The sequence below is a fragment of the Eptatretus burgeri genome, chromosome 16, assembly GCF_056783735.1.
Source record: "Eptatretus burgeri isolate ZD-2024b chromosome 16, Ebu_testis_v1, whole genome shotgun sequence".
Lineage (NCBI taxonomy): Eukaryota > Metazoa > Chordata > Myxini > Myxiniformes > Myxinidae > Eptatretus > Eptatretus burgeri.
In genome coordinates, this window is record NC_140976.1 from 5328361 (window position 1) to 5355361 (window position 27001).

Genomic DNA, 27001 nt, shown 5'->3' on the forward strand with positions numbered 1-27001 from the left:
GTGAATGGATTTAAATCAAACATAAACAAACCTGTTTTATTTAACGTTTAATTTTCCTGTACAAGTGTTAAAAAGATGGTGTTGCTCTTTCAGGCGACCCTTCATGACAACCACAGCCAATTGGTGGTTCATTGGGCGGGTGAGGAGAGTGATGTGATCATCGCGTTGGCAAGAACCCCACCAGGAAACAAGAAATCTTCAAGTGCCGTGAGCATTCCTGACAAGCACCCCTCCGTTACCCTTACTCCCGAACTTACCCTTCCTCCTACCTTTACATTGAGAGTTTTTTTTTTTCTTTACCTTACCTGAGTTGTTTTTTTACACACCTTCCCTTACACATCACCCTGACTCCCAAACCTCTGCCACTTACTATGAACACCTCATCCACCTTCGTCTTGGATCCTGGCATGGAATTTCCGATGGATGCATGACGTTGCTTTCTCTTGCATTCTCTGATTCAAATTGTCCACCGTTGCTTCTTGCTGGATGGGTTTTAAGGAAAACGTTTTACCTGAGGACATGAGGACGCAAGTCTCACCTTGGACTAGTGGTTACCTTGAAGATCCTTTTGTAACCCTAAAGACACAGCAATTTGTCTTTGCGTCGTCTTTAAAAACAAACAAACAAACAACCAGTTTGACGTGCTGCGAGTTCAGGTTTAGGAAACTAAATGGAGCAATTCTTATCGGCCAAACAAACAAGATTTAAAAAATGCGGAAGAGGCAAAGAGAGCGTGTTTCGAAGAAAACGATTGCCCAGCGTGGTATTTCCACTTCCAGTGTGACACCTCTGGTCAAAAGCTTTGATCCTGTAAGCCGCGGAAAATGGTCGTGACTGTTGAGCGTCAGGGTGTGACGTGTGCGCTGGGACTTGTGCACCTTGGCATCGAGCACCTGAGTGATGGGTGCTAGGTCCCTGGCACCGACGTTATGGGGGCTGGGTGCGGAATATTTTAAATGCCTGCAATATTTAACACCTGAATTAGTTGCTATTTTTTATTTATTTATTATTGGTATTGTTACCTCCATCACTAAAGGTGGTTGGAGGTTATGTTTTCACCCCTGTCTGTTTGGCTGTGAGCAGGATATCTCAAAAAGTAATGGACGGATTCAGACGAAACTTGATGGACCGGTACCGGTAGGGTGTGTGTCGAGGATGAAATGATTATATTTTGTTGAAGATCTGGTTGTAGATCAGGATATGAGAATTTTTTTTTTAAAGTGTTTCTTCACCATTGAGAGATAGGGTCAAACCTATGGATAGAGAGAGATAGGATAGATGAGAGATAGAGAGATAGGGATAGGGTGGACGGAAGATCTCCAAACTTTATTGAGAGCAGGAACTGCTGCTCAAATCTGAGCTTTTCTGCATTTTAAGTCCTGCTGCGTGTTGCCGTCGGAGCCAAGGTATTTAGTCGTGGAATACCAAATTTCAAACGGAATACCATCAAGAGTGGAAGTTTTTCCAAGTTTCATTTGTTTTATGGTCGTGTGAAGTTCTGCTCGTGAGAGTATTTCAGTCATGATGTTGGAGTCGACCTCGAAGATAGGATCGATCGGGTTGTGTGATCCGCTAGAATGATCAGAAGAGCAGTTTTTCAAAATGAGGTTTCCAAGAATCGAAGCGATCCTTGCCTTGGATAAAAATGGCTTGAGATTTCTTTCCTGAAAGATGTTTCACTTGCTTCCAGGCATTACATAGTGTGTTTGATTCACATTTATCAAAGGTTAATCAACAATGGTTTGTGTGTGTGTGTGTGTGTGTGTGTGTGTGTGTGTGTGTGTGTGTGTGTGTGTGTGTGTGTGTGTGTGTGTGTGTGTGTGTGTGTGTGTGTGTGTGTGTGTGTGTGTCCTCCATAACTCCAAAACCATGAAACGTAGTGGCCTGAAACTTTGCATGCACACTAAAAAAACTCCAAGGAAGTGCAATAGTGAAAATTGGGTGTTTGGGTTAATTAAAACACCCCTTTTGAAGATAATTAACTCATCATGAAAAAAACATCATTAACAAGGACAAATGTGTCCAAGAGCCACGTCGTAAAGGTTTTGTCTTCACCAGAAGAAGAAGAACAACAACAACAACGCGGAGCTCTCTTAGAGCCAGCGTTCGCAACACGACGCGGCTAATAAAACATATATATATATATATATATATATATATATATATATATATATATATATATATATATATATATATATATATATAACAACTTCCGATATTTCGTCACGTGCCTTGATGGAGCCAATAGCGAGACCCGTCATGGAGGCTCCTCATTCATGACGAGAAAATAGTGTATTTACGAAATTACAACACATTAAATGGAATAATCTTTAAATAGTAACGTGAACTTTTCGAAACTTTAAAGCAAATGTCCGAATATATTTAAAAGTTCATGATAGACGCTCTCAAAAGGCACCCTCAATGTGAGGATGTGTAGAGGTGTTTAGTATTTAAGGAGATCCGGATCCTGTATATAAAAGGGCCACGTCCTAAAGGTTTTGTCTTCACAAGAAGAAGAAGAAGAAGAAGAAGAAGAAGAAGAAGAAGAAGAAGAAGAAGAAGAAGAAGAAGAAGAAGAAGAAGAAGAAGAAGAAGAAGAAGAAGAAGAAGAAGAAGAAGAACAACAACAACAACAACGCGGAGCTCTCTTAGAGCCAGCATTCGCTACGTGAGACGCAGCTAAAAATGTTCATCACGGGCTGCTCGTCATGAAAAATTAAAAACAGGCTTACCCTTGGTTGCCCAAATGTGGTTAAAAACGCTTTATTCAGTTTCAGTAACTCAAATGTGGTGTTAGATGTGAAAAATAACTTAATTAAGACGTCACAACGATCGGTAAGTTCAGCGAAGGAGTCGTATGGCCTCTCAAATGCGCTAATCGTTAATTATTATTCAAAAACCGAAAATAGCACAAACACAACGTATACATAGATTTAAAGGTAATTTTACTGCTGATCTAACAACATAACTCTCAAGGGTGAAAGAAGTTTGTCGAAAATGAGGTTACCACCTCAGCTAACTTTTCCAAATATACACCCTGTGAAAATTTATTTGCCGGAGGGAAGGGGTGGGGTCGGAGGAGGTGGTTGGAGGCAGGGAAAGGGGTGGGATAGAAGGAGGGAGGGGGTTGGAGTGGGGTGGGGTGGTAGGAGGGAGGGGAAGGGCTGTGAGGAGGAAGTAGTGGGGTCAGAGGAAGGGGAGTGGGGACGGAGGAAGAGGGAGGAGGTTGGAGAAGTGGTGGAGTGGGAGTCTGGAGGGAGGGGAGGGTGGAGTTTCAGGAGGAAGGGGTGGTGTAGGGGGAGGGAGGAGGTTGGGGAATGGGTGGGAGGAAGAAGGGGTGGGGTGGTAGGAGGGAGTGGAAGGGGTGGGCGTCCTGAGGGGGTTGGCTGGGGTGGGGGGAGGTGTGAGGGCAAGGGATGAGGTTGGAGTCTGGAGGGATGGCTGTAATGTTGAACGACGCCGGGTCGCTTTGCTAGTTATGATGTAATAATAATAATAATAATATTAATTTTAATTAATTTATTTTGATATTGAACCGCTGAATGGAACGAGTAAAAATCACTGGTTATACTCGGGATGTGTTCTGGAAGGGTTTAGGTGGGAAACAATTTTTTTCATAGTCCTGGGGTTCATGGTGTGGAGAGAACCCCAATCTTCTCTCTGTAAATGTGCATCGTATTGTGCCACTCCCGGTTGGAGGGGTATTACTAGTCATAATAAAATACGCCAATTCTTGAGGAAATTAATCCGTCCGTGATTCTGGGGGAATTAACCCACCCATAATTATTTGGGAATGAATCTGTCCATAATTATGGGGGAAGAAACCCGTCTGTAATTCTTGGGGAATGTACCCCCAGAATTCATGCAGAGGGGTTCTTCACTTGTATCATAAATTGAAATGTAAATACGTTTTGCTTTAAGCCTGCTCTGCCAACACTTGAACTTCTACAACCGGTTGTAAAGCCATTGTGTTTACCTGTGGCTGGGTGAGAGAATTTCAGGTGAGAAAACCTGACCGACAGGTTGTGGAAAACTCACAGGTGTTGCCAAAAGTCACGTACATACATTCTGAATAATGTTCTGTAAATCTTACCAAACGTCACCTGGAAAGATTACTTCTGTTGCAAGTGTGATGCTTGTTGATAATGTTCATTGTAGAATTGTGAAATTCTCATGTGTGGAGGATAATAACTCGTTGGAGAGTAGTTTTCAACAATATTCTTGGGTAAAAAAGGTGGTTTGCAGCCAAATTATCGTTGGGCTCTTCGTGAACAGAGGGGCGTTAAAAAAAAAGTTCTCGGAACGAGATAATCAAGGACACGTGAGGGTTGTTTTATCATTCAAAGTGCAAGGACCTTTATCCCACGCCATTTCGAGGATTTTCTGCGATTGCTAAATCATCTTCATGCGAAAGGAAATGCACTGGGTGGTTTGCCTTTTCCTTCCCTGCCGTTGAATTCTGAGGCAGGAATTTGTAATTTGTTTATGGTGCCATCAATCACTTGCCTAGTCTTTGCGAAGGATACTGTGGGGTCTTTCCTGTCCACCAGCAACCAATGCTGGCAAACTAGACACCTGGCCTAACATCCATCTAAGATAAGACCATGGTGGTGTAATGGTTTGTGTCCACAATGGTTCTGCAGGATCAGTCGTTCGAATCCCAACCGAGTGATACCAAAGACTTTAAAAATGGTATGTTCTGCTTCCTTACTTGATATTCCGCACTTAAAATGATAGATCACTGGCTAACAACCATAGGTTGCCAATTATAGCGCATGGGCCGAATGGCCGCCTCCTCCATTAAAGTTCTTTGTTAGGGAAATATATATATATTTATATATGCACACACACAAAAAAATGGAAACACGAGGCTAAATGAGGGACACCAAGTGTATTTAAAGCAACAGCTTCCACACCGTTGTGGTCCATGCGTTAATTAAGCAATGAACATCCCAGCGTGCACAGCGTCATGTATAAAAATTCTGCACAGGCCTGATTGCCTATAATTGTGGCTGGCAAGGCTGAAAGAGGAAACCTCAGAGACTTTGAAACTGGGTTGATTGTTGGGGTGAATTTGGCAGGAGCTTCAGTGAAAGAGACAGCTCAACTTGCTGATGTTTCACAAACAACAGTGTCTAAGGTGATGTCAGCATGGGACTCCGAGGGAAAGACATCATTAACGAAATGCAACAGTGGGCTAGGATTGTGGAAGCACATACTCTAGGATTGTGATATTTGTGCGCAAATTTTAAGTTCAAGGCAAAGCAGGCGATCAACAGCAGATCAATTAACTGTAAATTTCACCCTGGGGCACGAAAAGCCACTTTCATCAAAAACAGTCCGCCGAGAAGTCAACAGAGTGAGATACCATGGTTGGCTTGCAGTGCACAAACCAATCATCACACCTGGCAACGCACGTTGCGAGTCCAGTGGTGCAAAGAGCACAGACAATGGACGACCGAGCGGTGGAAAAATGTGATATGGTAAGATGAATCATCTTTCATCATGCTCTCGCCAAATGGATGAGTGCACTTGTAGCACCAACCGAAAGAAGTCCACAACACCAAGTGCTCAGTTCCAACAGTGAAGGGTTCTGGTGCTTCTGTAATGTTGTCGGCCATATTTTTCTATCATGGTATCACGTATCTTGAATAGCATAGAAAATGTCACCAATTGATTCTTTACACTCAAATCGCCCTTATGAGGTATTATTAGTTTATCTGCGACTCTTTATTCAGAAGTTATGAAACTGCCCATTTCCGTCAACTGTGTCTCGAGTTCCATATCTAGTGCCAAACTGTGTCTGCGGACGTCCTCCTGCAGTTTGGTTACTTCTTATTAGGAGGTTGGTGGCAGGATTTGCACTCGGGCCATCGTAAAACCCTTCATTCCACAAAACATTCCAGAAGCAAAAAAAATCTGAAAACCCACTCCGTGGGAGTACCTTTTGTGTAACTTCCCTTCGCAGGGCAACTCACTGGATGACTGGATTGGGTCAAATCCTTCAGGACCCCCAATATTTGATGATAGGAGGGAAACCACGGAGTAACATTCCCAGGTCAGATTGCGGTAGAGTGTGTCGGAGTGGTGCTGAGGTGTCGTCCACCAGATGGCGATCTCCTTGGGTTAACCTGAGGCGGTCCCTTCGGGTGGGTGCCTGGAATGTCGTGTCCCGAAGAGAGGATGATCACCTGTCTCTGTTATCATCTGATCTCAAGAGTTTGGACATCGGTATTGCAGCACTCTCTGAGGTTCAGAGACCAGATTGCGGCGAGATCACGGCGGGTGGTTACACCTACTATTGGTCTGTACGCTCTGATGGTTAGCATGCCCAAGGAGCTACTGTAGCTGTGTCCAATAAGCTGACTCCAATGATAATTGAGGTAACACTGTTCAACAAGCGCATTATGAGACTAAGGATCCATCACTCCTTTGGTGTCATTTCCCTGGTCTCTGTATATGCTCCGAATGAGGCGAGTGAACTCACCGTGAAGGACGTATTCTATGTCACGCTCGAGTCTGTGGGTGATCAGTGCCCCAGGCGAGATACACCTGGGAATTGATTTCATTGGTCTTTGGGGATTTCAATGCATTGACTGGAACTGATAGGGATGATTATGAGACGTGTGTTGGTCCCCATGGGTCTGGAACTGTGAACATGAATAGCACTAAGTTCCTTTACTTTGCACGAAGTCATGGACTTAGGTTGGCTGGTTCATGGTTTCAGCGCCCACAAGCTCATCCCTGGACTTGGTATTCCAACACTGGCGGTGTGGCAAAGGAGATTGACCATGTGCTCGTTCATGGTCACTGGAGGATGATCCATAACTGCAGGGTCTACAGGAGTGCTCAGTTCCTCAATACTGACCACCAGCTTGTTGGAGCAAATCTTAAGTTGCACCTTAAATCCAGGAGAATGGTACCATCCCAGCCGAGGCTGGATGTTTTCAAGCTCAGGGATGAGAGGATAGCTGAAGAGTTTGCGAACAGGCTGAGTGGAGATTTGGGGGGTCTGGGTGCTTTGGGGGATCCCAGGGGTGCAAATGAACATTTTTATCCACCGGCCAGCAGGGCCGGTGACTAGAAAAAGTTAGCGGCCCAGCAGAATTTCTACCGGCCCGATAAAATAAAGACAAAAGTCACAAATTTGATCTGAAACACTTTTAATATACTCACTTGTACTATTACAGTCCTGTAGGTGGCCTAATTCACTTTGACAGACTCACTGTCTTTATGAACTGGCAACGAACAAAAATCATTAATAATGGCAACAAATTCATCACTGTCACAACAATTCAATCTGATTCAGAATGGGAGAGATAGACTGACTCAGAATCACTCTCAGAGTCACTATCTGACAAATTCCGAGTCAGACTGTCAGGTTGACTTTGGGTGCTACTACGTCGAGTGAAGTTGGGTACTACGTCGAGTACTACGCGCTTGTTACAGGTGGGGTTTTGGTGGTGTACATTTCGCGCCGATCAGCGAGGCTGGTTTCCAATAAGTAAAAAAAAATGAAGTTTTATTTTGGATGCAGAATATAATGAAATTCGAACACAAGGACGATGATCCCAAGACGTTTGTTACAGGTGGGGTTACATGTTTGGGTGCTACTACCTCGAGTACTACGCGCCAAACCGTCAAATCTCGCGCAATCGCGCGTGATTTGGAACGAGATGAAAACAGACAAAATGGCCGCCGCAGAATTACCGGTGATTTCTGTGGACAAAAACAGTAGTTCTAGTTGAGAAAACTAGTTGAGAAGCCAGTACAAATTGCACAAAATAACAGGAATCACCGGTGATTCGCCAGCCGGGCAGGTAAGGCAGTATTGTGTACCTGCCCAGCACAAAATTTAGGTGCCATTGGCGACCGGGCGGCCGTTAATTTGCACCCCTGGATCCTGAAGAGTTGTGGAGTGCATCAAGACCACCGTTCTTGATGTTGCCGGGAGATGTCCTGGAACTTACTGGAGGGCGAAGAAGAATTTTGTCTCAAGGGACACTGGATACCATTGACCAGAGTCGCAGGGCCAGGTTAAGTGGCCGAGCTGAGCTGTTCAGGAAGCTGAGGCGTAAAACTGTACGTCCACAAAGAGTGGACAAGGAGGCCTATGTGCGAGGAATCTGTGAGGGGGAAGAGCATCACCTGTGGTCAAGTGATTCTCATCCTACTTACAGCGAAATTCGCGCTTTGCGTTTGTCCAAGCCCGTCCCTCGGTGTACTGCAGTTAGAGCAGAGGGTAGTTGACTCTTGACAGAGGAGTCTGAAGTGAAGGCCCGCTGGGCCGGTTACCTTGAGCAGTTGTACCAGGCTGATCCACCAGCTTTCGAGTTGCACGTCTGGGGTGTTCCAATCCCTGTTGCTGACCCACCAATCAACTGTGGACCACCTTCGTTTGTGGAAACACCGGCTGTGGTGAACCGGTTGATATTGGGTAAAGCTCCAGGGATCTATGGCATCCATGCTGAACTTCTCAAAGCTGGTGGAAATGCTGCACTCATGTCGTTGCATGCAGTTCTGTGGTCTACCTAGAACACAGGCATCATCCCAACTGACTGGAAGAGGGGCCTTGTAAGCCCACTCGAGGAAGGGAACGGTGATCACCGCAACAACTACCAAGGATTGACGCTGCTCTCAGTGCCTGGCAAAGTCTTTGCTCGGATAATTCTTGATAGGGTTCGCCACCATCTGCTTGAGCACCTGCATCCAGAGCAGTCAGGCTTTACACCAAAGAGGTCAACGATTGACCGTATCCATGCTCTTCGGGTCCTCACCGAACGCAGACGAGAGTTTCGGCATGGGCTGCTTGCAGCCTCTGTTGATCCCTGTAAAGTGTTTGATTCAGTGAATCGGGATGTCCTCTGGAGGATTCTTGGTCTTAGTGGGGTGCCACCAAAACTGATCAATCTGATGTCTGAGCTATACTCTGGTACTGAGAGTGCTGTGAGATGTGGTGGTACCATCTCTGACTTATTTCCAGTTGTTACTGGAGTTCAGTAGGGGTGTGTACTGCCCCCCACAGTTTTCAGCACTTGTATGGACTGGATTCTGAGGAGAATGTCAGAGAGATCAAGCTGCAATGCTTCGTTTGGAATGTCAAGATCTCTGACCTTGATTTCGCAGATTATGCAGTTATCTTTGCGGAGACTCTGGATATCCTTTTGGGGGCCCGCGAGGTGCTGAATGAGGAATCTGAGATGCTGGGATTACGGGTTTCCTGGGTCAAAACTAAGATCCAGGCTTCCAATGACATATTGGATGCTGCTATCCTGTCTGTACCTGTTTGTGGTGAGGATGTTGAGGTCACGGAGAGATTCACCTTCCTTGACAGTGATATTCATGTCTCTGCTGGCTGTGAACCAGATGTCAACATACGTCTGCATCAGGCCTGGGGAGTCATGGATTCACTGGATCATGGGATGTGGCACTGCCAGTACTTGTGCGGGAGGACGAAAGTCCGAGTCTTCAGGTCCTTGGTGCTTCCAGTCTTGCTCTATGGATGTGAGACTTGGACTTTGACCAGGGATGAGATGGAGACTTAATTTCTTTGGTACCAGATCTCTTCGGAATATCCTTGGCTATCTCTGGTCGGATTTTGTGTCCAACGAGCGGTTGCTAAGAGAGACTCAAATGAGATTTGTTACCTGCATAGTCCGTGAACATCAGCTGTGGCTGCATGGACACATGGCTCATTTTCCTGACGCTGATCCTGCTCACCAGATTCTCTCAGCGAGGGAGCCTTGTGAGTGGAGGAGGCCAATGGGCCAACCACGTGCCTTGTGGTTGCAGCAGGTTGATCGGCATCTTAAGGAGATGGGGATGGCCCAGGCATCTGCCTTGGGGGATGGCCAGACGGAGGCTCCTGGAGTACCGGCAGAAAGTGATGCGGTGCTCTGGCACGTTCTCCCGCACCTGACCTGGCCATTTCCATCCGATTGGGTCAAATTTGACCTTGACCTGTAGGCATGACCTTGCCCTCTCATGAATACACTATCTCAATACATAATTTATTTAATCTGGAAAATTGTTATTGGCCACAATATCATGATAATTGACTGTATAACTCATGAATTAGGACGATTTTCACAATTTTAGGTCAAATTTGACCTTGACCTTATCACATAACCTTGATCTTGGATCATAAAATATGTATCACCACTGGATTCTATATCCTGAAAACCCTAGAGAAAGAGGTATTATTTGTTAATCTGTAACTTTTAGTTCAAAAGTTATAAAATATCCTATTTCCAATGGCGGCTATATTGTATTTAGCCAACCTGCCAGGGGTTCCCGGCCGAAAATTATGGGCAACCTTCGAAATTTGTTTATAGTATGTTTCAACCTTGTTATATACCAATTTTGACACTTGTATCCGGCTTGGGAACTTCTACCCACCTCTGGGAGGCTTACTGACTACACAAATTGGTGATCATTCAAAATAAAGTAAGAGTAGATGCGAGACGGTTCCAGAGACATCCTTATGCACCCGCACAGTGCACAAACTCACAATTTGCAGATTCCTCCCCACTTTCTCACTCTGAATCATCTTCCTCACCCATTGCTCGAGCTGTTGCTTGCACCTCGTCACAATCTTTCCTTTTGTTATGAATTATGAAGTTGTGGTTATTATTCTAAACATGCCCTTATTGTTTTCAGCGATTCGTAACTTTACCAACCATTTTGCTCATCAGCTGTTCGTGTCCTACGATTATGGAAAAACTTACAGCAACATACAGAAGAACTTTTTGCACCTGCCCAACGGCACGGTGACCGTCATCTCACAGTTCTACCACAGCCCTATGGACAACAGGAGGGTGAGACCCTGCAGGCCCATCTATCTCGACCTCTCATTTGTTCATGTGATTTTATACTTAAACTAGTCAAACATTTTCGATTCTTATTTCACTTTAATCGTCAAAATTTCTCATCTTCCACCATTCTCTGCACCATACGCCATCGACTGTGCCATACGCCATCGCTTTGTTTAAATTAGACATTCCACCTCAGTCATGTTGTGGGGATTTTTCCACATCTGTTATGTCACATTTACGCTGTAGTGCCAGAGTCGAGCCGGTCTGCCTTCTATTGGGTGTTAAAGCCATAAATTATAATTTTAAAGTAATTGGCAGAGTTGAGTAGAGAGGCTTCTCGTGCAACCGGAAACACACCGGTACCTTTATGTGTCTTATCTCTCTGTTACAGTACATATTTGCAGATTCTGAGCACAGTTTCTTATGGCGAACGACAGACTACGGTCAAACCGTGATGCCTTGCCCGTGTCCATTCCGCCCATCCGACTTGCTTCTCCACAGACGACAACCTCAACTCCTCCTTGGATACGACAGTACAAGCAAACAGGTTTCAAACAATGAATCTTTGTCTTGTTGTCTTCTGTGTCCTCGTGGTCTTCCTCATCATTTTCTTATTGTAACTCGGTGTTTACCTCGAGTTGTGAACTTGCCTCCCCTGTTATAATGTTGTGATTTTTTTTGATTTTTTTTATTTAGGAAGATGTGCATGCCACTAACTTGTGTAGGCACATGTTGGTGCTCATCTCATATCGAGTTCTGTTTGCATTGTGGAGTAAACCACAATGTGTGGACTGGACCGGGTGAGACAGGCAGATTACCCACGCCTTGTAGGTCATTAGTGAGTCGGTGGGTTTTTATGGGCAGTCCGATATTGACGTGGCAATTCTCTTGAAACTGGGTCGCTTTATAGACATTTCAAATCCATAATATTACTGCTGCCTTCATTTGTATTTGAAGGCGCACCCTTTGGGATACCAGTCCATTGGCTCCACCAATGGGAAACTATATATCCATGTGATGTTTCAACTCCACTGTCCTTTATCTCATCTTTATCTTCTATAATCCGCCACAACACCCACCCCCCACCCCGACTCACCCCCACTCCCCTCCTATTCATTTGTGTTAAGTCTTCTTGCTTCTCTCCTCACAGTTATGGAAGTCGGACAACTTTGGTGAGACCTGGATGTTGATACAAGAGAAAGTGAAAGCTTACTTCTGGTGAGGGCTGGGTTATGAGAGAAGGCTGGTCAGGGGATGTTGATGAGTAAAAGGGAGTTTTGGGAGGAGTAAGATGGTGAGGATCGTTCCCTCCTTACACGGCTGTCCGTGTGCTTCTGGCTCTCTTTTATTTTAACCTTTAAAACATGCAAATCTATTTGGAGTACATGTTCTTGTATACTCCTGTGATTCCCCACTTTCTGTGCACTTTCTTCTTTCTCCAAACATTTGTCTCTGTCTACCTGTCACATCAACAATTATTTGTCTACCTGTCCCAACAACAAATTTGCCAAATGGGCAACACTTTTGCCCATTAGTGGGTTTCTCCTTTTTTTTGCCTCCAAATTGCTCGATATTATAATGGGAATTCCCCCCCCCTCCACCCCCGTATTTCCCAATTAATAATTAGTTGCTTCCAATTACAAACAAAAGTCGTGGAATCCATCATTGCTTCTGTTTGGATTCCATCCTGGTCACTGAATACTGGATATGCTTCTGATCCTCTCTCAGCAATGGTTGGAGACCCTCAATCTCAGACAAGAGGTTAGGACCGTCTCCCTGGCCATATCTCGGGCATCCGACACAGTCTGGCATCTTGCTCTGTTTGCAAAGCTCTGTTCCTGGGACATCCAGATCCGTCTTCATTTCTGGATTATCAACTTCGTCCACTCACCCAGTCTATGTGTTGCCATCAATGGAATCCCCTCCCTCCTCTTCCACTGGATGCTGCATTTCCCCAAGGCAGTGTTTTGGGCCCAGTTTTGTTCCTCGGATCTATATTAATGTCTTCTCCAATGCTCCAGAAAACCTTCTCTTCCTTGTTGCTGATGGCCTCACATTGTATTGTGCAGTAGCCCATCCATCTGCTCAGTACTCCATCCCACTACTCAACATACGAAGCTGCCTCCAAAGCCAGTTGCAGAATGGCCATCCTCCGTCATTCCATGTCATTCCTTGAAAAAAAACCCAAAACTTCTCACAGCTTGCAAGGCCGTTGTCCATAGCTCAATGGAGTGTTCGTGTACCTTATGGGCTGGTGCTCCAGCATCACATCTGTCTCACCAAATTATTTGGGATCTCCCGAGATAAGGCCGAAGCACAAAGCTTGCTGCTTTCACATCGCAGACAGTTTGGTGGTTTCTAATTTTTCCACTTCTACTCTGACCCTCCCCAGCTTCTCCAGGATTTTCACATTCTTCCAGTAATCCCCTCCTGGTGAAACTCCCAATATCCAGGGTTATCACACACTTCCTCTCTCTGTATTCCACTTTTCTCCCATTTGTTGAACTTCCTGAGTCCGTTCAAGCTCGCTCTTTCCTCCAAGGCTTCAAGCAGGTGGTACACCACAATCTCACGTCATCCCCTTACCCTCCTCCCTCCCTCTCACAATTTTTTTTCCATCCACACTAACCCTACCTAACCAAACCTCTTTCGTTGCAGGTGACTGTTTCCTCCCCCCATATCTTTCCTCTTTTACTGTTCATTCATTCCTTTGTTTATTGTGTCCAACTGTGGCCCTGCTGTCCCACTGTCAGTTCTTTGCGTTTTTAACCTCTGTGACCTCGTTCTTCCATGAGCCCCAATCATGTATAAAAAAGCCACAAAGCTTCCTTCCTATGTGCCAAAAGCTCCTCTTCCTCAATTAAATGTTCATTGTTAAACCAAATGACATCTTCCTCTTTTTGAAACCTTTGTGTCTTAGGGTCGGTGAAATACGGTAAAGGGGATTATATATTATTTTCATGTCATACATGATCTCATTTACATTTGTATTTACTTGACTCACCTTAAACTTCCACTTTAGGGGAGAAGAACCGTATGATGATCCCACAGCGATCTATGTGACTCGTGAAGAACCCGGTGGTGTGATCACGGTTCTGCGTTCAGACGATTACTTTCAGGACTCCACCAAGTTGCACGTCATCCTTCAGAGAGCAGACAGATTCGAAATTCGAGGCCCATATTTATTTGCCACCAAGACCGTGGTAAGCTCTTTGCCATGCCATGCCATCTCTCTGAGCAAACAACTTTGTGTCTTCATCTCTTCTTCTGCATACAGTAAACCCTCATCCAACACGTGCTTCAGCAACGCGGCATTTATTCATACGCATGGGAATAAATGCGACATAAAACTTGGTTATATGTGGATTTGAATGTGCCGCTGTGACCACGTCATGCGCAGAGGTGACGTCTCCTGCCATCTTCTGTCACCCGTGCTGTTTTCAGTCTGCATAGTACCGCGGTTGAGTGAGCTTTTGCCCAGGAAACTTCTTCAACTCAATGCTATTTAGCCGAGCTGTTAGGAATAGGTACGGCTACCGAGCTGCTAACCCTGAAATACAGTATGATACTGAAACATTAAACCTCTCCAAGTGGTAGTGTAGTGACCACTACAGTGACCATAGTGTAGTACGACCTCCAAGTGGTAGTGTAGTGTCGCGAAGAAATCCCGCAAGTTTATGACATTAGCAGAGAATATCGTGATTTTTGAGGAGTTGCGTGGTGGGATGAGTGTAGCGTCGGTCGGCCATGAGAATCATGTGAACGAGTCCACCGCACGCATCATTCATTCAAGTGAGGACAAGATCCACGCCAGTGTGAAAACTTCCACGGCTGGAGGTGCAAAGGTGTCTCAAGTTCCTCGGAGAAATCATCTCATTGAAAATATAGAGAGGTTAATGAGTGTGTTTGCAATGAGGGCTTACTGTATCAGTTTCCTCAACCCATGATGTTTTCCTTTGTTCCCTTTGTTCCAAGTGCACGCCTGTGTGTAACTACGCGTGTAAATAGAAAGAGTGGTGCTGAAAGAAATTCCCACAATTTTATGCACTACTTGTTTACTTCCAACCTTTCAGTCTTTCCTACCCACTTACCTCTGCTCCTGCACCTTTTGCTTGCCTATTTTGTGTGCTTGCCAGGCAAGCAACCCATGTGACATGTGCTACTGAGAGTTATCCCACGACTCACCTTTATACTTGGTCCTTTCGCAGCAACTGCTGGGATCTCCATTTCCAAACTCGGTGCAGCTGTGGACGTCATTTAAACGTTCACCCATGAGAGCAGCAAACTTCCATACCAGGCGTCGCATCACGGTTTGTGTCCACCTGACCCGTGAACTACGTCGGTAAAACTCCGTGGCAAAAACGCTTCCTGCCTCGATGCCTGAACAACCAAACTCATCTTCACCTTTCCTGTGTTGACTCTTCCTTTGCTGTCTCTTTGTCTCACCCGTATGGGTTTTCACTTTCCTTTGCCCCATATCCTGTCCATTCTCCGGGTCCTCAGTCATCCTCATTCATTCTCTTTTGTGCTGTTTTCTTTTGGTCCTAATTGGTCCCTCATGTTGCTCTTCTCTAATCCATCCGCCCCATTTGACTGTTCTTGATCATTTATCCCCTTGTCATCAATCTTCACATTCTTTGTGTGTGATGCAGGAGCTTATCGTGGTGGATGCTGAAGAGGATGCCGTGATGGTTTGCGTTATCCACAGCCCGGGCGATGCAAACCTGTACGTGTCTGACAGACAAGGCCTCTCCTACTCCCGCTCCTTGGACAATGTTCTCCACTACAATCCCCACGGTGTATTGTTCACGTGAGTTGGGGAATTATACTTTTCAATGTTCAAACGACACATCTAATCCACCCTGCTTGACGCTCTCCATGTTTCATCATCGTGGCACGAGTCTCCTAACTGATGCTATCGCTGCAAGAAGCTTGTTGTCCCATTTCATCCTTTGTCCTCACTCATGCTTCATTCTCACATTGAGCTTCATTCTGACTCTTCATTGTGCACCTTCTCCTCATTCCCTCACCGCACTCTGCAACTCGAGTTTAGTGAAATCTTCATGTCATATGTCGTGTATTTTTATTTTCTTTTTCAGTTAAAGGTGAGTGAAACCCAGTGCATGATGTAAACCTGATAATTGGTTCATCCAACAAGGTACATACCAAGAGACCTTTTCCACAACCCATTACCCCCACTGCCTTGTTTCCCACCATGCTCAGCAGGTTGTTTGGCGACGAAGCATTTGCAGATGTTCACCGGGTTGCAGGCCTATCCGGGGTGTACCTGGCCTCCCAGGTATTTCGAGACAACCGCAGTCACCATCTCCAGGGTAACGGGCTCCACAAGGAGTACTACCCCTCAAAGAAACGCTCCCTGGTGTCCTTCGACAAGGGTGGCACTTGGGAGGTGCTCCAGGCCCCAGCCACCGATGCATACGGCCACCCGCTCCATTGCTCGGTGATTTGTTTTCCCCACTTGTCAAGATGTTTATCTTCCTGGTAACTTCTCGATTGTACTTGATGTACAGTTTTTGCTTACAACACGTGTTGATGATCGAAACTTTAGTTTTGCGACAAGGATTGAAGTGTCCACGTATTTATTTATTTTTGTGTGTATGTCAAACTGTGTTGAGTCTTGCTCTCCCAGTGATATGTCTTCATCCTCGTTCCTTGTATTCAGGAGAATTGCTCCCTGCACGTCACCCAGAAATACGGCCGCTTGGAAAACTTTGGGAGGCGTTTGTCGCCGGTCCTGACCAAGGCCTCTGCACCGGGACTCATTCTTGCCTCAGGTTAGTGCCTAGTTTAATGCTTTGCTGTACATATCGCACTTCTGTTTTGGTAATTATGTTTGCTGTGTTTAATTAAACTCACTGCCACTGTTTGATTATAATGACTTCCTGAATTCTGAATGCCAACTCGGTGGTATGATGGTTAGAGCATCTGCTCTGAGTCTGGAAAGTTGGCAGTTCGAACCCTGGCCGAGTCGTATCAAAGACCTTAAAATGGTACGCACTGCTTCGTTCCTTGATGCCAATCATTTAAAAGGATAGAGCATGAACAAACAACCATAGGTTGGCATCCACGGGGAAGAGGAAATTCCTCCTTGATTCCCCCACCGAGTGAGGAGGGAAAAGCGATGTCGTGAAGATGGTGTTGCCGATATACAGAGTACTCTGGGCAGTTACGTCACTTCCCCCTCCCCCCCCCAAGCTCAGCGGCTGTTCTTCTGAAGTCATGTCCGGTGTTGTCTCATGAACGTGTGTGTGTGTGTGTGTGTGTGTGTGTGTGATCTGTGTTACAGTTTCTCTGCGAACCTTAGATCATGTAGGAATGACTAAAATGAAAAGCAGCATTCTGTGTGTTTTATACGATACAAGCAGTGGTACCCGGTGTTGTCTCGTGTGTGTGTGTGTGTGTGTGTGTGTGTGTGTGTGTGTGTGTGTGTGTGTGTGTGTGTGTGTGTGAGATCTGTGTTACAGTTTCTCTGCGAGCCTTAGATCATGTAGGAATGACTAAAATGAAAAGCAGCAGTCTGTGTGTTTTATACGATACTAGCAGTGGTACCCAGTGTTGCCCAGCACTGTTCTAGTCCAGGAGCCAAATTCTGTAGGAGCCTCAAAAATGGAATTCGTTTCTCTCCCACTACATCTAAGATTTGACCTGACAGATCTTCTAGATCTTTGCTCTTCTTCGACCGATTATGGTGATTTATGCAGCTTTGGATTTGCCTATTAATGCACAAGGACAATTCATGACAGAAACATAACGTTGATCTTGGTATGAGGTCGCTCGAGGTCAAAAGATCACGTGACTGCAATTTTACATGCTTTTGTCGGTGATTTGAAAAACTGATGATATTGTTATGGCTGTGGAAATTCGCAGAACACTATATAGATCCTTAGTTCAGTTATGCCGATAAGTAGGTGTTCAGTTAGATTTCCCCACCGTTGTTGAATGGGAATTATTCGTGTTATCGGGGCTGTGAATCTTCAGTTAGCCGTTTTTCTTTGCTATCGTAATTTTGGACCAACCACACCACCAACCACATTTTTACAAGCACCCAACCACACCACCCTCACGACCACCACACAACGCCAACCACGCCACCATTACAACAACGACACCACCAATCACCTTCTCCACACCCACGCTACAACCCTCTCCGCATCAAAAACCGTCTCTGCCATGGAGAGAGAAGAAGGCGTTCCGATAACGCACGGATTTTTCATCTTACTTTCCCGCGCTTCGGAGCGGGGGAGGGGCGAGTGGAGGGAGAATAAAGAAGAGCAACCGGGAATGACTGCTACGAAAAACCCCGACTCACGAGGAAAACGCCCCCCTTCTGGAAGTTTCCCGCAGGAGCTGGAAGGAGGGCGGGGCAGGAAGCCAAGGGGGATAAAAGCCCGCGCTGGAAGAGTGAAGGGGGCTGTCGAGCTGTCTTGGTCTATGAGTTGGTTGTTGGTCGGTCGGTGGAGGTCTCGGTCTGGGTGGAGCAGTCAGTCGGTGGAGGTCTCGGTCTGGGTGGAGCAGTCAGTCGGTGAGGGGCTTGAGAGGGTCCACCGAGGGTCGTCCAACCAAGTCACCACAAGGGTGAAGGTAACCTGCGGCGGCCTCTTGGAGTTCCTTCGGTCAACCAAGCTCCTTGAACATAAAGGCCTACGGGTCCAGTCTGGCTCCCTTGTCTGTGAGGGGGTTTTTCTTTGCTTTTCTTTGTGTGAATGATGTGGCACCGTGTCCCGTCAAGTAGAAACTGTGTAAGTGCTTGTAAATAATAATAATAGACGGTTGTAGTTCTTGTTGTGCTTTTCTTTGCCTTGCATAAATGTATACGTGCATGCCTGCATATGTGCTATTATAAATAAATGTCCTTGTGTGAATGTTAACCCATTTGTCATGTCCTCTTCCCCCAATTGAACTGCTATCTTGCTTTCGAAATAATAGCGGGCTTTTTAATAGCCGATAAAAGAATTGGGTCCAGCGAGGTCTCAGGATAATACACCGCTCAGTTATCCCTGAACGGAACGAACCGCTTAAGCGGTTCATGTCCAAGCATGCCTCGCTGAGGTACGGTCTCTCGGTAGGCTGCCCGCGCGAATACTTAGGTATATCGATTAATTCGGCGATTGACCCTGTCGCGCGCGGGTAGCACATTGACTAGGCTGTGGTGTGCACTTGGAACACACCCATGACTGGTTTTCGGCGTTGGTCCAGAAAGTCGCGACTGAATTGTCCGTCCGGTGGGCGAGACGGCCGCCATTGGCTAAAGCGGCTGTTCGCACGCTGGGTGGACGGAAGATTCGTAACAATATATTACAGTGCGAACTCTATTTTGACCAACGGTAAGAATGAGGAAGCTTTATTTGGAGCACTTCAAACAAGGCAATAAGAGTAATACTCAGAGCACAGTGAAAAGATGACTAATTATGTGAGAAATCTCAGCTGTGGAGTCAAATTGTCTTCGACGAGAAAACACTATATGTGTTTTATGTAAGAATGTACTGGTCATGCATCCAGTTATAGACTATTAAAAGTCAGCGTCATCATCTTATATATTATTTCCAAGTTTGTGGTTTCGTGTCGCGCTATCTTCGACTTTGTTCTGCGCTCGAGTAACGTGATATTCGGCTTACATTATCTCAAAGACCATATGAGGTGCATGGTACAAAAAAAAACTAAATAAAATGGTTCTGAAACAGTGAAATCGTATTCCACTTACTGCATTAAAGTAAAATTACTACTGATACTCTGCATCAGTTCCTTTCTCAAACACACCCACCCCAACATGTCACGCAGAGCGCGGGTTATGCTAGTCACAGAATAATAAGCGGGTTCAATTTGTTGGCACAAAGCATAGAGGGGGCTATGTTACGTCATTCCAGAGTAAATTCTGATTTAAGCCAACACCCAGAGATTTTGTGTTCAAGTCAATTACATTTGATTCAACATGCTCGTTTTACCAATCCTGTGATTCAAGTGCATGCACTTGCTATATCAACTCCAGTCACCTATGTCCTTAAGTATCTTCCTCACTGTCAGAATCACCAACCCCATTCTCAGAATTACCTAGACTGGTGCTTGTGTTGAGGCAGTCTTCATTTCCCATGCAAGCACATGCTTCTGTGCATACGAGGTCACTGTTCCTGCAAGAACAATCTCTTTTATGACAGGACGACTTCTTACAGCAACAAACCGTAAGCTGTACCGGACGTCACAGTAGTGATTCCTTCGTCATCAATACAGGCTGCAGAAAACCATGTGAGATGCTCCACTCATGTTCCTCGGGTGCAGGCAGGCATTGCACGGTGTTTAGTGCTTTCCTCCAAATCATGGACCCGACATTGAACTGGTCGAATCACACCTGGTCAGTGCACAGAATGTGGGCATTGCATCACACAAATGGGGACCAAACGCAGCAGCAACCTTGTGTATGGAGATGTATCTGAGTTTGTCCTTAACACAAGTGCAGAACCACAGTTCATCAGAAGCAAGACTGTTGAATGTGTGCAATACACAGTAGAACCACATCAGTGTCAGGGGAATGAATCGCTATCCTTTTGTGATCATGTGCTGCATGATCTGCATGCAGCACTATTCTGGTACCCAGTAAATTTCAGGTTTGTCTTCCTGACATACGAGGAATAGCATGCTTTGTTGTATTTGGCCTCTGTAGCTTCCAGATCATTAATGATGCCACGTAAGTACGAGTAACATATCTGTCATCTTGTTCTTCTGTAGCATTCAGGATGGCATCAATAGCTTGAAAAGTACTGGCAGCCATCATCTCCTTCACCTTCTTGTGCGTTTATTTATTTATTTATTTATTTTACAAAAGCACCTAGACCAGTCAGTCAGTGGGAGGGTTTTTTTGACCTGGACACCCTTGTTGTCTCAGCAGAACCACAGGTGCCATCATTGCTGCTGACAAATACTTTTTGATGGCCTTGGAGATGGAGCATGCTTTCGCCATTGGACAGAACACAAATTTTGTGCACTTGTTTGTACATGATTCATAACACTTGGAATGCCAAAGAACGGTTAGGTCAGCAAGATGGTCAATATCTGGTCTTAAGCGAACAAAGATGTCATCGTCACTTATTTCTAATGCCGAAATATGAGTCTTAAGTGACGACTCTCGTGGTCTTCTCCGAATCTCGTCGGTGTCTGTCTGACAGATAATATAACGATCAAACCTCAGATATTTCTTCCTCTTTGGAGGTAGGAGATAACACCCGATCCATCCATCCATTGGGACCATACTCTGTGCAGAGCATTGGTGCTGCCTTAGCAGTGCCCTTGGCTATTGGACACAATCCTTGATGGGGTGCCACTCCAACACAGGCTCCCAGCAAGCTGGCACTCATTTTGCTGACCTCGGAAGGATGACAGGCAGAATCAACCCCACCTGGAATTAATTCAACAGCCGAGTGGGATTTGAACTCAGGATCCTCGGATCCCAAGCCCACCACCCGAACCATTAAGGTAACACCAGGCATATAACACCCGATGCCTCTCCTTCATCCGGTCTGGCCATCTCCATTTGAAGCTAAGTGATTGATTGTAGTCTGGTGATTAATTTCTTCTATAAACAGACGAAACAGCAAATAAAATAAAATAAAATAATATTACTGTAGTGGTATGTATTTCACTTTGGTAAATCATAAATCATAAATGTGATTTAGGTGAAGCATTCCTGTCACATGATCTTTTAACCCCTATAGACCCCATAATCTGGGCCATTGTTGTATTTCTGGTATTTAATATCCTGGTGCATTAAAAGACCAACACAATGGTACCAAAAACACTGAAAGTGGTTGAAAAGTAACAAAGTTATCAGCGGTTATGTTTCCCTCCCACCCCAAGTTTTTCAGTGCTAACCTGCCACACATCTAGCTTTGAAAGCAGCTTCCAGATATAAACTGATCCCACAATTTGGCCTTACATACTACCTGGGGTTGTTCTAAGAGGACTATTCTTGCACCGTGTCAAGTCGAAATGTAGATGTAGCGGGTGTTGAACAAAGTCAAAATTTTCTTATCTGTGGTCCTGGACTATTCTCATCCTCTTGGCATTTTGAAGAAATTAAATTTTGGGGTTCTTTTTCTATATTTTTTGTGGGGGCCTAAAACACTTCCCTACACCCATAAAGGAATGGTGTCAGTAATCATTTAAGATTCCATTTCACATAGCTACAAATACTTAGCCACAATAGAGCGCTTGAAAAGAAAAGTTGGATTTTTTTTTTTTTAACATTTTCAATTTATTTATTTATTTATTGTTTAAATCATTCCCTGATACTTATTGATGAACCTTTGAAAGTTGGACAAATATCCGTTTGGCCATCTCTGAGAAAAATGGTGATAGAGACGGACAGACAGACAAACATTTATCTCATAGTACAGATTGAAATATTTATTGAGTTCTGCTTTTTGTAACCACATCGTGGTTGTTCACCGTCAATGGAGCCTTGTGCCATGTTCTTATCATACGAAGTATAATCTGAGAAGTGTTTGTTAGTTTGTTTGTTTTACTTGCCTGCACTCTTGAACCACTCGACGGAATAAGTTTGAAACTGATCGTTTTATTGGGGGTGTAAAACTGGAAGGATTTAGGCAATACATTTTTTTATAGTCCTGAAGGTTCAGGGTGTGGGGAAGGACCCCGATTGTTTCCATGTAAAGGTGTATCGTATCGTGTCACCAGGTGGGGGTTCTCCGGGTTTTACAAGTCATCTTATATATTATTTCCGAGTTTGTGGTTTCGTGTCGCGCTATCTTCGACTTTGTTCTGCGCTCGAGTAACGTGATATTCGGCTTACATTATCTCAAAGACCATATGAGGTGCATGGTACAAAAAAAAGGAAATAAAATGGTTCTGAAACAGTGAAATCGTATTCTACTTACTGCATTAAAGTAAAATTACTACTGATACTCTGCATCAGTTCCTTTCTCAAACACACCCACCCCAACATGTCGCGCAGAACGCGGGTTATGCTAGTAAATCATAAAAGTAAGGGAATTGACCGATCCGTGAGGACACGTACTTTGCAGTCATTCGGCCCATCATACCTGCGCTGCACCAACTCCAGAATCCATCACCCATCCACACACAAGCTCCCTACAAGTCCTGCCAATAACCCTATACCCCGATATCTTCAACACATCCAGGTACTTGTCTAATTCCCATATTAAACCTATCTGCCCCTCCACTGCCACAACCTTTCTCGGAGAACATTCCTTGATGCATTGACCATTCTCCAACTGAAAGACCTCGGCTTAAAACTGTCCTAACTCATCTTATTTACCCAAAGGCTATGATTGCTGGCCCTGTCACTGTCCACTCTGCTCAAAAACTCCACTTCACCTATCTTGTCCATGTGTCAGCTTCATTAACTTGAACAACTCTATCATATCCCCACGTAATCAACTCCTTTCCAATGTCAAAAGTCCTGTCTCCCTCAGCCACTATTTCCTTTCTTTCACCAATCCAGTCGTAACCTGACCAGCTACTCCACAAGCCCCATCTGAGCAAACAACCTCCTGTGTGGTACCTTATCACATACCTTCTGAAATTTTAGATATACGATGTCCACTGCACCTCCCTCGTCCACCCAATCAGAAATTACTTCATCGAACTCCAATAAGTTTGTTTAACATGATCTCACTTTAATAAATCCGTTCTCACTTTCTTTAAATCAGTTTACAGTGCCTATAGAAAGTGTACACCCCCTTTCAAAATTTTCACCTTTTGTTACCTTTTGCCAAGAAATAAATCACATTAAATCAGACTTTTTCCACCTTTATTTACACATCGTAACCCACAACTTATGAGTGAAAAACAAATTCTACAAATTTCATAAAATTGATGAAAAATACTAAACTAGAATATGTTAGTTGGATAAGTGTCCACTCCCCTGAGTTAATACTTGGAAGAAGCACCTTTGACAGTAATTACAGCTGTGAGCCTGTTGGGATAGGTCTCCACCAACTTTGCACACCTTTGTTGGACAATATTTTCCCATTCTTCTGTACAAAACTGTTCAAGCTCAGTCAAGTTTTGTGGGGGCATTGATGGACAGCAATCTTCAAGTCATGCCACAGATTTTCGATTGGATTTCGGTCGGGGCTTTGATTGGGCCATTCAAGGACTCGTTGTGTTTCTTCGCCACTCCAGTGTAGCTTTAGCTGTGTGCTTCGGGTCGTTGTCATGCTGAAAGTGAGCTTCCATCCCAATTTCAGTTTTCATACAATTTCAGCTTTCTAGCCTGACAAGTGCTTCAGTCCCTGTTGATGAGAAGCATCCCCATAACATGATGTGCAACCACCATGCTTCACAGTAGGGATGGTATTCTTTGGGTGATGTGCTGTGTTGGGTTTGCGCCAAATGTAAAGTTTTGCATTAAGGCCAAAAAGTTCCATCTTGGTTTCGTCAGACAACAAAACGTTTTGCCTCATGGCTTCAGAATCTCCTGAGTGTTTTTTTGCATACTTCAAACGGAACTCAAGGTGGGCTTTTTTGAGTAATGGCTTCCTTCTTGCCAACCTACTGTACAGGCCAGACTTGTGGAGTGCTTGGGATATTGTTGTCACATGCACACAGTGACCAGTCTTTGCCATAAAGGCAAATAGCTCTTTCAAAGTTGCCATTGGCCTCTTGGTGGTCTCTCTGATCAGCCTCCTCCTTCCTTGGTCATCCAGTTTGGAGGGACGGCCTGATGGTCTTTGTGGTACCATACGTCTTCCACCTCTTAATGATTGTCGTGACTGTGCTCCAAGGGATATTCAAGGCCTTTGAAATATCTTTTATACCCATCCCCTGATTTGTGCCTTTTCACAACTTTATCCCGGAGGTCTTTTGAAAACTCCTTGGTGTTCATGGTTGAGTCTTTGATGTGAAATGCACTTCCCAGTCAAGGAAACCTACAGGAACAACCAATTATATTCTGAAATAATCATATTCACTACAATTTAACACAGGTGGAGGCCAATTAACTTTGTGTGTGATTTTGAAGGTGATTGATTACACCTGAGCTAACTTACAATTGCTATTATAAAAGGGGGGGGGGCGGGCGGGGGTGGACACTTATTCAACCAAGATATTCTAGTTTTGTATTTTTAATTAATTTTCTGAAATTTGTAGAATTTGTTTTTCACTCATAAGTTGTGGCTAACGATGTGTAAATAAAGATGGAAAAAGTCTGAGTTAATGGAATTTAATTCCAGGATATAAGGTAACAAAAGGTGAAAATGTGAAAGGGGGTGTACACTTTCTATAGTCACTGTATATTTATTTAAATGTTTCTAATTAATATCTCCAACACCTTCTCCACATCTGACGTCAAGCTTACATGTCTGTCGTTTCCTGATTATTCTCTGGAACCTTTTTTAAATGATGGTGTTACATTTGCTGCATCCCAACTATGTTTATTTTCCTGTTTTCATGCTTGGTCAAAGGAAAGCCTTGCTGTGTGTCACCTCGCTCTGTGCTCCCTCAGGATCCGTCGGAAAGTTTCTGTCCAACAAGCCAAACGTTTACATCTCGACCAACGCTGGAGTGAGATGGAGAGAGGTACTCAGAAGCATGCATCGCCTGCACCCAACATCCGTCTGCGATCGCAAAACACCTTTCTTTCATTCACCTGGATGGCTTCCCTCTCTTCTGGACTTCCGATTTTTACTCTTGTCACTCCTTAGCCCACAAGGAATCGTATTGACATCTAATATTCCTTAAGATAATTACGTTATAACAATAATAGCCTTATCAAACAGTGGATCACTTTACTACATGTTCAGTAATTTTTATTTACTTATTTTGACACGTGCCCACCGTTTTATTCCGACACAAGTCCCATCCTACCATCTTCAAACGGAACCTTTGAAGCCTTTTTTACAATTGAACCCACAACACTATAATTGTTTATATTTGTGTTACGATCCCATCCTCTTCCTTCATACATGACCCTCACCTGAAGCATCACATACTTGAACCTCTCCGATATGCTTTGTGTCCATTTTTTTACAATCACAGAGGAATTTCTTACAATTTACCCTCATTACATTCCTGGTGTCTACCTCCCACCACACTATCTTAACCACAGCTGATCTTACATACAACCCGTTTCATTGTACCCTATTCCAGCCCATCAAATGTACTCCCTCCCCAATAAACTGATGTATTTACTGCAACCACCTTCTACTACAATTCTTTTTGATCACTATTTGTCCTTCTTTATCTTGATTCGTTTTCAGACATGAATCGAGCTTCGTGCTTGAGTTCATCTTCCCCTTTCCTTGTATATTCTCATTTCTCTTGGTATTGTTCTCGTCAGACCCTGCAAGGACCCCATGATTTTGCATTTGGAGACCACGGTGGCGTCCTAGTTGCCATCAGGCAGAACGGAACCACTAAATCGATCCGGTATTGTGAATTTCTGCTTTTCTTCCCACGCCATGGGATTACAATAAACATCGGCACTTTCAATAACATGTGTGTCAACTCTAACTTTACTCCTCCTATTCTCTCACACTGATTGATTATGACTTCTTAATCTTCTTGATAACCACAGCTACAGTGTGGATGAGGGTGAAACATGGCAGGAGATGGCACTCTCATCGGAGCCACTGACCATTTACGGCATGCTCACCGAGCCTGGAGAACGTACGGCCGTATTCACCATCTTCGGAGCGAAGGCGGACAAGACGCACAGCTGGCTCATCTTTCAGGTCAACCTCACGCACGTGCTTGGTAAGGAGTGGACCCCTGTTACCTTGGGAACCATTCACCATGAACCTTTCTCCCGACCAATCCTATTTCTGGATTAATCCGACTTAATTACAAGTCTTTCCCACCAAATCCGAAAAATTCTGCATGAAGTTCTTTAACCACATCTGCTGTCCAATGTAAGTCTTCTGTAAGGTCTTCCAATTTGGTCCTGTGCTCAATCTCAATTTTAAGATGAAATCTTATAAAATGAACGTGGCGGGCATTTCACTTCACATATCATAAGATGAACACATCTGTTCATTATTGAGCATTTCACTTCACATCTCGAGATGAAAGAATAAGTCCCAGAAAGCAGAAAATTTAACTTTATTGATTTCGCACTAATTTCCACCGATGTCGCCATGTCTTGCCCATGATTGGCAGTGAAACTCACTTGTACACATGTGACATCACATATTTGT

The 27001-nt window shown here is 44.5% G+C and overlaps 1 protein-coding gene across 2 annotated transcripts in view; it reads left to right on the plus strand.

Moving 5' to 3' along the window:
• The window catches only part of SORL1 (sortilin related receptor 1), an 83413-nt gene that overhangs the window by 18740 nt on the left and 37672 nt on the right, over positions 1 to 27001 (plus strand). Inside the window, exons 2-13 of one of the 2 annotated variants that reach the window (XM_085859724.1) lie at positions 94 to 207; positions 10695 to 10817; positions 11206 to 11361; positions 11965 to 12032; positions 13837 to 14017; positions 15023 to 15124; positions 15467 to 15624; positions 16038 to 16275; positions 16498 to 16609; positions 25312 to 25385; positions 26146 to 26234; positions 26383 to 26561. In XM_085859724.1, coding sequence (XP_085715850.1) covers positions 94 to 207; positions 10695 to 10817; positions 11206 to 11361; positions 11965 to 12032; positions 13837 to 14017; positions 15023 to 15124; positions 15467 to 15624; positions 16038 to 16275; positions 16498 to 16609; positions 25312 to 25385; positions 26146 to 26234; positions 26383 to 26561 — 1594 coding nt within the window. The remainder of the gene's footprint in view (positions 1 to 93; positions 208 to 10694; positions 10818 to 11205; positions 11362 to 11964; positions 12033 to 13836; positions 14018 to 15022; positions 15125 to 15466; positions 15625 to 16037; positions 16276 to 16497; positions 16610 to 25311; positions 25386 to 26145; positions 26235 to 26382; positions 26562 to 27001) is intronic. The other variant, XM_085859725.1, reaches the window with a different exon arrangement.